This window comes from Echinops telfairi, unplaced genomic scaffold (genome assembly GCF_000313985.2).
Source record: "Echinops telfairi isolate 266 unplaced genomic scaffold, ASM31398v2 ScPeMD7_7424;HRSCAF=8462, whole genome shotgun sequence".
NCBI lineage: Eukaryota > Metazoa > Chordata > Mammalia > Afrosoricida > Tenrecidae > Echinops > Echinops telfairi.
Window position 1 is genome coordinate 50,587,703 of NW_022111324.1, and position 11,602 is coordinate 50,599,304.

Genomic DNA, 11,602 nt, shown 5'->3' on the forward strand with positions numbered 1-11,602 from the left:
TTAGGGCGAGGGTTAGGTCTAGTGCTAGGGTTAGCGTCGGGGTTATTGTTAGAGCTAGGGTTAGGGTTAGGGCGAGGGTTAGGTCTAGTGCTAGGGTTAGGGTTGGGTTCTGGGGGAAGGTCTTTGTCTCTGTTCTGCTTCCGTGGCTCCGTTTCTGGTGATCTCCTGGTGGCAGCTCCGTTCTCCATTTGCACTTCCTTCTCTGTGCTGAACCTTTTCATTACACACCTCCAAAGTGACCCTACACTCATGCCCCCCGCCGTCAAGTCAACTCCCATCCTTAGAGACCCTCCTTGGGCCAGAATCCGCTGCACCTTACTTAGGGTGCCTGAAACTGAAATCCTGACGGCAGGAGATAGCCTCATCGTGTTCCTGCAGAGCAGCTGATAGGTTGAACCTGCTGACTCTGGTCATCAGCCCAGCATGTCCCAGCCCAGCCCCACACTGATAGGACCTCATTCATACGGCACAGAAAGACCCTGCTTCCAGATGCCCCCGGGGCTTATTGGTTTCACGTTGGAAGCTGGAAACCACTAGCCCCTCAGAGAGAGACAGGGGAGGCATTTTACTCCTGTAAAGAGTTACAGTCCCGGAAACCCACAGGGCCAGTTCCACCCTGTCCTGTAGGGTCTCTGTGAGTTGGAATCAACTCAATGGCAGTGAGTATCTGGTTTGAGAAGACCCTGTTTTCATACCGGATGGTTACAACACACATACTGTGGGGACACAACTCAGTCCGTAACCGAATACGAAAGAGAAGCAGCATGATGAGACAGTGGTGGGAGGAGAGGACAACCGGAAGGTATGGAGGTAAAACTGAACTCAGGGGAGCCCAGCAAAAGAGGTTGAACTATGCTGAGGTGCCGGGCAGGCACTCTGTGAGCCGAGCTGGCCATCTTCCCTTGCAGGACGGACAGAACCCATCTGCTGCCCCCAGACTCGGGTTCCATTAGAAAACTGCACAGAGCAGAGCAGGAGGCTTCCTGCTTGCCCCCAGCTGCCTGGTCCTATACATCCACCACAGATGCCCTGCTTCCACTGACACGCACCCCTCCCCACCACCACCCCGCCTCAGCCAGCCAGAGAGGAGGCAGCAGGGAACACACAGGACTCCTTAGGCCACAGGAAGCCCTGGCATTTACCCCCAGCACATGCACGACTTTTGTAAAGGGGACCTGGCCACTCGTGCCCTTCCCATGCTCCTTGCTCTCGCTGCAGCTGTCTCGCCTTGGCTCCACCAGGCAGCTCCTTTTCTGGCCTCTCTGCCCCCAGCATGTCGGCCAAGGTCTGTCTGATTAGTGCACAACCCAGCGTTTGCTGTGGATCGTGTGCATGCAGGTGCACACCTGTGGTACGGGGGCTCAAGGCCAGTTCTCTATTGACGTCACCTGCTGTGTGTCAGGCATTTTCACTCCTGTGTTCATCTTATCTTAGCTAAGTCCTTGGGGGAGTCCCTGGGTCGTGCAGACAGTTAAGCACTGGGTGACTAACCCAAAAGTTGATGATTGGAACAAACTCACCTTGGAGGAAAGAGGAGCGTTGATGGTGCAGTGGGTTATGCATCGGGCTGCCAACCACAAGGTTAGGAGTTCGAGACCACTGGCCACTCCGTGGGAGAAAGATGAGCCTTTCTATTCCCATAAGAATTTACAGTCCGATTTCCCCCTTCCTTTTTAGTTGGCTACCATATGTATCCCTGGATTTGTAAATGAGGGGGAGTGCAGAGTGGAGACCCAAAGCCATCTATAGACAACTGAACATCCCCTTACAGAAGGGTCGCGGTGAGGAGACGAGCCAGTCAGGGCGCAGTATAACAACAATGAAACACAACTTTCCTCTAGTTCTTTAATGCTCCCTCCCCCCCCACTATCATGACCCCAATTCTACCTTACAAATCTGGCTAGACTAGAGCATGTACATGGGTACAGATAAGAGCTGATGACACAGGGAATCCAGGACAGATAAACCCCTCAGGACCAATATTGAGAGTAGCCATACCAGGAGGGGAAGAGGAAGGGGGGGGGGGGGGGAAGGAAAACTGATCACAATGGCCTCTCTATAACCCCCTCCAGGAGAATGGACAGTAGAAAAGTGGGTGAAGGGAGATATCAGTCAGTGTAAGATATAAAAAAAAAAGATAAATTATCAAGGGTTCATGAAGGAGGGAAGGAGGGGGAAAATGAGGAGCTGATACCAAGGGCTCACGTAGAAAGAAAATGTTTTGAGAATGATGATGGCAACAACCGTACAAATGTGCGACACGATGGATGGATGGATTGTTTGTGATAAGAGTCATACGAGCCCCCAGTAAAAGGATTTTTTTAAAAAGAATTTAGAGTCTGGGAAGACACAGGGACAGTCTACTCAGGCCTACAGGGCTGTGGGGAGTCAGAAGGGAGGGGACTCTGGGGGGGTGAGTGTGGAGGGAAGACCTGGTGCACTGCTTCTGAAAGGCCAGAGCCTGGAATCGGTTCTCCGATGTAGCGGCTCTCAGAATTAACCTGGCGGCCCCTGATTTGACATTTACCTGTTTATGATTGCTTTAAGGCCCTGGGGTAGATGGATCATGGGTACCGTTTTTTGCTGCAAGGAAAACGGAGACTTATGTGCCAAATCACAGCTCACAGTACGCACCCTCTCCCCAACCTCCCGATGCCAACTGTGTAGCAGCAGCTGCCGCCTCCTGTGAGCCCTCTGCTTTACAGAGCCTGCCCAGGCGGCCAGCTAGCAGGAGGCGCACTGAGCACTGGATGCCGGCTCTTTCCCCGCCGGCCACCCTGCTTTGTCCCAGAAAGCCGCAGCCAGTGCTCAGGGGGCCCGGCCATGGCATGTCTTCCTGACAAACTCCTTCAGCTGCAGCCAAGGCACCAAGCTCCCCCCACCCCACCCCTCCTCCTCACATACTCCTCCCATTGGCTCACCTGCCGGGGCCAGGGCCAGGGCCAGGGCCAGGGCCGAAGGGGCTGCTCATTTGTAGATACGGAATGTCTGAGCCGTGTGGTGACTTGACCCAAGGCCCATAGCAAAGAAGTGGCAGAACTGGGACTCAGGCACCCTGCTCGCCGCTCCCCACCCTCCGAGCAGGACGCGCTGCGTCCTTGGTCAGTTGGTCCAAAGACAAGAACAGAACCAGAGAGGAGAAGGGACTAGTCTGTGTCAGCATGCCTGGCAGCCATCCTCTGGTCCCCATTGGTTCCTCTTCTCTTTGCAGACTGCTGGTGTGCCCCTGAGCCTTTCTCTGCTGCTTGGATATTGCGGCTCAGTTGTCCCCTGAGCAGAGCGGACACCTCTCACCGGGGAGACAGCTTGGTTGAGGGTGATGTCCCCCAGTGGCATCTTGATGGCGTGCTGTGCCTCACAGGGACCTCTTTCCAAGTCTCCGTGGCTCTGGGCAGCCAGGGCTGTGGTGGAGAGCGAGCCCCGGGCCTCAGCTTGCTCAGCCCCCTCCTCACCTCTCCGACTCCACGTCATCTTCCCCCTCCTTGCCCAGGTCTGTCCCTCTGTTACCTATAAAGCTGAAGCACTAGCTTTTGATGGGTTCTAAAGGAGGGAGCGGGAGAGGGGGTGGGATGTCAGGGGACTAGGAGAAGACCAAGCTGTCTCCCTGCCACCCGGGACAGAAGGGGCCTAGCTGGAGTGGCTAAGCCCAGTCATTCTACAAATGTCAATATTGGGGGTTAATCTTATGCCTGGCACGGTGAGGAGCCCACGTGTGATTAAGAGTGCGACGGATGCAGTAGGGCCTGTTTATAAATGGCCTTTTAACAGATAACCAGGGTACAGCATCAGCAGTCATTGTTCTTGTGGTTTGTGCCCTCTGGGCCATTCCTATTCCTGGGGGCTGCCTGATTCACAGGACAGAACCGCCCAGTTTTCTTGGCCGTCCTCTTTCCAGAGCACATCCCCAGGCCTCTCTGGCCAGAGGCTGCCAAGGCGTGAAGTGAACATGGAGTCTCCCAGGGAGGAGAGTGTTCAGAGGCCTAGGGCGCTGGGTGTCTCTTGAGCGCACTGGTTGGAGCTGGCCCCAGAGCCTGGGACCTACAGCGCCTGCTTTGCTGGGCTCCTGCCCTCACAAAGCCCAAGTCACTGGCCACCACAAATATTTGTGAGGTTTCCCTGAGCCCAGGGTGTGGCACCTTCTGCCCTTGGTGATTTGGCCTGTAGGTTCCAGGGTCAGTGCCCTGAAGATAACGCCTGGCCCCCTCTTATCGCCTGGCACCTTCTTGAGCTTAGGCCCGCCCCATCTGCAGGCCCCAGGCGGGACCTGTATTTAAGCCTGAGGTCCTCTCCCGCCTGCAGCTAGTGCAGAACTGGAGTACCCTTTGGCTGGGGACTCTGCCCAGGGAAGCTGCCCTTCCAGAGCCCCAGCAGGCCCCAGACTCAGCGGCCACCATCACCCGCCACACTGCTTGCTGGCCTCCTCTGTGGACAGCTGACTCCCTCTGCTGGACACTCCCAGAACTTCCTGCTGGAATGGCCAAATCGAAGCCCAAAGACCAGGACACTGCTGTGAGTCTGTCCTCTGTTTCATCTGGAGGGTGTGTTGCCTGGGCAGGTCTGGGGTGGTGGGGTGGGGTGGGGGTATACCGGGAGGGTGGGGGAATAGAAAGCGGCAGCTAGAGGAGAAGTGGCCACAGTGGTGACCAGAACTGAGGGTGTCTCAGGGAGCGGAGACCCCTTCAGGTGCCCGAGAGTGAGGCTGGCTGCGGTCTGACTTCTGCAGACTTTCATTGGAGTACAGGCGTGGCAAACGTGGTGTCCTAAGGAGGCAGTGGGCAGGGCAGCAGGGAGAGGACACTGGCTGGGCGAGGGTCCATCGAGGAGCCCCCTGGGCGTCCCTCTTCTTGACTTCAGAGAGCACCCCTGCATGGCGGAGGGCTGGTTAGGGGACCCACGTCACTCAGGCTGCAGCACGGCCTCTGCGGCTCTGTGAGGGGGCCCATGATGGTTGGGATGGGCCTTTCTGGCCATGCTCAGCATGATGAAGGAGAGGGCAGAGCAGGTGGGCTACCTGTCCCCACCTGGCATCCTCAGCCACATGAACCTACAGCTGGCTTGACGGGTGGGGCAGTGGTACCTGCTCTGCCAATCTCCATGGTCTCCTGCCAGATGGGAAGGAGCGGCCTGGGTGCCCCAGGGGAGGGAGGAAATCTCCCTGAGCCATCGCCCCTAATCCCCTGGCCAGGCCTCAGACTGAGATGGCAGCTGTGGAGCGTGGGAGCTCCAGCACACCCGCTCGCAGACCCTGGCTGCCTGCGGGGAGTTCATCGCTGCCAAGGGACCGTGACCCTGGGACTCTGGCACAGCCATCAGAGAGCTGCGGCTTCAGAGCCCCTGGGACCCCATCCCCTGCCTGGCCCCTGGAAATGGTGCCCACACAGGTGAGGGCCCCGGTGGGTGAAAGGAGAGAAGTTCCCAGGGCAGCTGGGGCTAGCACTCCCCGCAGTGGTGGGGGAGGAGTGTGGGATGGGGAGGAAGTCACTTGTGAGGTTGCTTATATGGGCAGTGCTCACCCTCTGAGCTCTCCAGGCCGCAGCTACCTCTCCTGGCTCAGGGCAGAGCCCGGTGTGGCTGGGAGAAGGGGGGAGGGGCCGACTCCAGGAGTTCCCAGCCTTAGGCTCTCAAGGCAGGTGCAGAGAGGGCCTCTGGGGTCCTGGGGCCCCTTGTGCAGGAGGATGAGTGAATGAGGGCCTAGATGCCTCCAGAAATGAGGGGCCATGAGAGTGAGGCCAGAGGGGCTGATGGGAAATCCACAGGAGAGTCAGTCTGGGGAGGGGTGGGAGTGGGGGTGGAGGCCTAAGTCCCAGTGCGCAGAGGGCCAGAGATCGGGAAGCCAGGTGGGCAATGGGAGGGTCCAGTCGGAGAAAAAGTGTGTGCCTGCAGCTCTGGGGGCATCGGAGGGTGGAGAACTGAGGATCTCCTTCGTTGGGAGGGCAGCTGCAGGGGTTCAATCAGGAACCTGTGGGTGTGAGGAGAGGCGAGCGGGGACGTGGGAGCAAACAGGAGAGCTTTGCCGGGAGCAGGGGAGCGTTACCTCAGCCAACGAGAAGGCCCAGGAGCTGCGGGCTCGGTGAGGGGAGCGTGTCCACCAGGAAGCGGGAGCAGCCCGAGGGTCAGGGTGGAGGAAGACTGAGCTGCTGGGAGAGAGGCACTGGCTGCACGGTGCTCAGACTTAGGAGAGGCTGGGTGGGAGGGTAAGTTTCCCTTGTCGACTGGCAACTAGTTGTCATCTCCTGGCTCCAAGTGCCGCGTGTCCGTATAGAACTGCTCCTCCGAGGGGGTTCCCGGGGCTGGCTTTGGGAACAGAGCCTCAGGTCCTCCGAGGTTTGTCTAGGGGAGCTTGAGCCTGCACCTTTTCAGTTAGCAGTGAGCATTCAGCATTGGGACCACTGGGGTCTCTGCCCCCTTGTAACAACACTCTGCAAACCAAACTCACTGCCAACCAGGCCGTTCCGACTCTTATCCACCCCACAGGGCAGCGTGTGGCACTGCCCCGTGGGCTTCCGAAATTGTAACTCTTTTACAGGGGCAGAAAGCCTCGTCCCTCTCTCGGGGAGCCGCCGGTGGTTCCCAACTGCTGACCGTGCATTCCGCAGCCCAGGATGTAAACCCACTGCTCTACTAGGGTTCCCCAGTCCGCTTGTAAGAGAGTGAAGTTCCCTGTCAAGCTGGGCTAGGAGGGAAGAGCCAGCCCCCAGGGGTCTGCTGTGGGGCCAGTCACACCCCACCCTGCACCATACACCCCATTCAGCATCTGAGCATTTGCCTCGGCCTCTGGAGGAAAGCTGCTTATGCTCCCAGGCACCGAGAGAACCCTGGATTGGCTTCTGCCTCCCCCTGTCCAGCCCTCCACCCCTCCAGCTCCCTGGGAGCACTTGGTCAGCTCTGATGATGCCTCCAGAGCTGGGCTTGAGCCCCTTCTTGCTGCCTGCTAGGAAGAGAAAGAGGGACCAGCCCACCAGGACTCGGTCAGCTGGTTGGGGGCAGCCCGTCTACAGATTCGTTTTCCCAGCTTACTGTGGCTGGAAGGTCAGTCTGTGAGGGGCGTCCGACTTCCTTCCAGCTTCACAGTAAAGTCTAGGACTGTCCCTTGGCCTCTTTTGAGCTGAAGGATTTTAACTGGATTTCCCTCTCCTGCCTGGCTTGTCCCTGTGTCCCTCTGAGAACTAAAGAAAAGGAGACTCGACTCGGAATGTCCTCCTTGCTAGGAGGGGACAGGGCTCCGATCACCACCGCGAGAGACGTCGGCTGTTGCAAACACCCCTCCTGAGTCACCTTGGCCTGGTCCCCCGCTGGGTCATACTTGCCTGCAGGCTGTGACTCACTGAGAGCTCAGACCCTGCTTTCGGGAGCAGCTTCTTGTGTGGACCCTTGATCTTTTTGGCCACACCTACAGACACGTCAGGGTTGGCCCTGGGAAGGGACCTGAGGGCCACCTGTCCCTGGACGCTGGGCTGCCCTGTTTTCCTGGAGGAATGCTCAGAAGCCAGAGAGAGCATCTTCCATCTCTTTTCTCTTCGCTCTTCCTTCCCACCCTCCTTAAAGTGGGAGTCCCCGTGCTGTTGACTCTCCAGCTCCTGCCCGGAGCAGGTGACTGGGACAGGCAGGCTCTTCTTCTGGGTCAGCTTGCTCCCTTGGGCTCCCTTTGAAAATCTAGGAGGGGGCTTCTTGAAGCCCCAGGTGAGAGTGGGGTGGGGGGGTATCACAGGTCCGACCCTCTGCAGTCCCTCTTGTGAGCCTGGAAGCCCAGGAGGGGCACACACACCGCTTGCAAGCAGTTGATGTCTGTGTGGCCCATGGTAATGAATGTTTGTGCTTTGTGTTTTTATACTCATACATGCATGTACCTTGGACATGTGATCGGGAGAGACGAGTCCCTGGAGAAGGCCATCCTGCCTGGTAGAAGGGCAGCGGACGAGAGGAAAGCCCTGGACGGGGTGTTTGACACTGTGGCTGCATCAACGAATGGGCTCGGGCGTAGGAACGGTTGGGAGGGTGACGCAGGACCAGGCAGTGTTTTGTTCCCTTGTACAGAGGGCGGGCACCTAACAACACCACCTGTGCTCCCTCCCATCCAGCTGATTCCTACTCATCGTGATCCTGTACTCTTGCTGCCTAAATAAGACCGTGATTCACTCTGCACAATTTGCATACCTCTCAAGTCCATTTGAAGGAGCCCTGGTAGGGAGTGGTTACCCATTGGGCTGCTAACCACAAGGTCAGCAGTTCGAAACCACCAGCTGCTACTCGGGAGAAAGACGAGGCTTTCTATGCCTGTCAAGAATTGCAGTCTAGGAAACTCAGGGGCAGTTCTATCCTGTCCCACAGGGTCACTGAGAGTCAGCATGGGCTCAATGGCAGGGAGTTTAGCCAGATGTTTGACTATATTATCAGCCCGGAGATGGGCTGGGAGTACTATCCCACGCCCACGGAGGCTTTACTCAAGTCAGGACAGTGTCTTCAGGGTGCTGCCCTGGATCTTAGAGAGCCAGGTTGCTGGGCAGGGGTGCCTGAGGAGGGGTGGGAGTCCAGGTCCGGTTAACATGAGGACACAGAGCTTGGGTCCGGAGCCAGGAGCCCTGGGGAAGCCACAGGAGTTAGTCTGGGAAGCCTGCACCGGCAGCTCCTGTAATCCAGCAGACTGCTAATCCTGCTCCACTTAGTGTCACCGAAGGGGGTCCGGACAAGTCCTCTGTGCTGCGGGACCATTTATAAGGTTGCCCTCCAGGGGTATGCTGGGAGCAAGCGGGTATTACTGGACCAGGGAGGGGGCACGCTAGGCTCTGACTCCATCCGGAATGTTCGCTGAGCACTTCTTGAACAAAGTCTTGGTGGAGATCAAGGCCAATGGCTCAGGCCCTGCTTGGTGGACACTCTGACTGCCTGGCATGCATGGTGGGAATTGAGCAGGAGCCAGGAGTCTCCTGCCATGATTACCTGCTGCTCAGGACATGCCTAGCCTGTGCACCGGGGCTAGCTGTGGTCTCATCCCAATGGAGTTGGGTGGGGGGGCCATCAAGCTGGGGTCACCTCCAGATGTGGGCGTGGACAGACAGCTGGGCTGTGTGGCAGGGGGTTGGGAGGAAGAGCTTCAGCAGTATTGAGTGGGCTGCTGAGTTTGAGGCCAAGAGCCCTGGTGCAGCCCCGTGGGGTCAGGGCACCCTGTCAGAGCTGCAGGCGGGGGGCTCTGGCCATCCACAGCAGGCCTTCCTGCCGGCACAGTGCTCTCGCTCGCTGTTCCTTCATTGGCAGGCATCCGCTGTTGACCCTGCTGTCTGCCCGTGGTTGGACTGTGGGTGGCTACTGTCACCCTATCTCATTTCCTCCTGCTGGGAACCCTCTGAGGTAGGGAGAAGGAACCCCCTTTTATAGATGAGAAAACCTTGACATCCAAGGTCAGACAGCTGCAGCGACCGAGCCAGGACTCCCAGTTGGCATCAGGGTCCCAATTCCTGCCCCCTAGGCCCCGGCCTATTGTTCTTCCTTTGGGCAGATGTCTCTCTCCGCATACTTGGGTCTCTCAGCTTCTTCCGGCCCTCCTTGTGAAAGCACAGCTCCCTCGTTGTCTGTCTGTCTGTCTGCCACCATCTTGTCTCTCTTTCCCTCCCGTGTCTGGCAGAGAGCACTGCGCCTCCCTCCAACGTGAGGCCTGGGACCTGGGAGAGCACTAGTTTCCCCAGGGCTGGAGGCAGCGCCTGAAAAACCAGAAAGGGGGTGTTGAGAGGAGGGGGTGGGGGCCGTCCGGGATTTCCTCTCAGCACATAAGTTCTGCTGGTTCTTCCGAACACTGAAATAGTCTTTCCTAGGTCCGGTGGGCCTGTGGGTGGGGAGGGCAGTGCTGAATAAGATCAACGTGTGGCTGCACCAGTGAGGTCACCCCACCCCTGCTGTTAGGAGCGCCTCAGTCCAAGCCGGCCAGAGGAGACCCACCATTCCCTGTTTCCCAGTCTGGTCAGTGTGAGTGCAGCTGAGGGCCCCAGCAAGGTCTCCAGGGCTCAAGAAGTGAAAGACCCCTGAAACACTTCCCTGAGGCTGGGCTCTCTGCTGGAAGCAGGGCTGATCCCAGTCTTTGAATTAGAATCTCTCTTTGTGGGTCCGTCCATCAGTCAGCCAGTCCATCTAGCAATCAATCAGTCAGTGTCTATCCATCCTCTTGTCCACAGATTATGCACGACTCTGGTTTATTTTAGTGGTCTTATCATTTTATGATTAAAAAGAAATCCTTATCCATCATCCCCCTGGGGTACAAAGCGATTCCATTGATAACATCAGTAATTTATCCATTGGGGGGAATTTAAGGGGCTGTTGAAAAGGAGGCTGTGTGAGTCTAGTCCATCTGCAAGTTGCTGCTCTGTGCAGATGGCACAGAATTCGGAAGCGCTTGAGGGGGTTGCTGCCGTGAGGATGGCGGCAGACTCACAGGGATGGGTCCGCAGGGGTGGCTTCATTGGCTGTGGACCCGACCCGGACCTTTCCAAGGACTTAGACTTGGATGTGGAGACATCAGGTCCGGGCTGGGGAGAGCACCCATCTTGCATGTTCACGGGGGTGACGAAAAGCCTGCTGTCCCTTTACTGCGAATGAACACACACATCAAGCACTTAGGGTGTGCCTGGCTGGTGTCAGGAAGGGTTAGGAATTGTGGGTAGAGTCTTAGCCCTCATCTAAGGCTTTTAGAATGGCAGTCCCCAGGGGGCGAGGAGGGCCTTTAGTGAAAGATGCCCTGACCACCCCCTCCCGGGCCCCGCCCTCCCCCGCCCGTGGAGCTGAGTCCTTTGGGGACATGGAGGGGTGGGTGGCCTGACTGTAGGCCTTGTTAACCTTCACGACCCCCAGAGGCCTCCAGCCTCAGTGCAGGGAGAGGTGGGCAAGGCCGGAGCTGGCGGCCTGCTGCAGGACTGCCCGTGGAGCCGGGGCCAGTGGTAGATAAAGTGGTCCAGCAAGATGGCCCCTCACCTCACATCCTCAATCTACAACCCAAGGGGGAGAGAGGAGCCTGGGCAGATGGAGGGCTTGCGCCCTCTCACTTCCTCTGAGACCCCAAAGGGGGCAACGGGGAAGTGCCTGGCTGCTAATTGAGAGTCAGACTGGACTTGGCAGCACCCAGCAATGGCACCCCAGTCCCGAGGAGTCCCTGGGTACTGCGAAGGAAGGGTGCACGTCCAGCCAGAGGCAGAAGTAAAACCCAGAAATCACCGGCTGCAAGCCCTGTGGAGCGTGGTCCTGCTGGACACCTGGGGCGGGGCTGAAGCACGAGGCTTCCTCGGCATCTCACAGCCCTGCTCCCCTGCTGCCCCCACACTTGGAGGTTGTGGGACCGGTGTTCCCCCGTTCTAGAAATGTCATGTGGCCAAGCACTGCCCTGGCCAGGCCCCACCGCTCGTCAGTGCCCAGAGAGCGGACGGGGAGGAGAGCTGCGTCTGGTTTCTGTGGCCCTCACTGCAGACCCAGGGGTGAAGCAACATGTGCTTTGCCCATTTTGCAGGTCAGGACACTGAACCCAAAGAGGGCTTTTACATCGCTGGTGACACAGTGTGTAAGCGGTCAGCCGGCTGCTGACCAGGAAGGTTGGTGGTCTGAGCACCCACAGCCACTCTTCAGG

General features: G+C 57.9%; 1 protein-coding gene across 3 annotated transcripts in view; it reads left to right on the plus strand.

Moving 5' to 3' along the window:
- TMCC2 (transmembrane and coiled-coil domain family 2) overlaps positions 1-11,602 on the plus strand; it is a 51,128-nt gene that overhangs the window by 32,496 nt on the left and 7,030 nt on the right. The window contains exon 1 of one of the 3 annotated variants that reach the window (XM_045298276.1): positions 4,430-4,509. The exons of the other annotated variants lie outside the window; for them this stretch is intronic. Within the exon in view, the coding sequence (XP_045154211.1) occupies positions 4,474-4,509 (36 nt within the window). The 5' untranslated portion in view covers positions 4,430-4,473. Of the gene's footprint in view, positions 1-4,429; positions 4,510-11,602 lie in introns of those variants that run through there. 3 annotated transcript variants of the gene reach the window in all.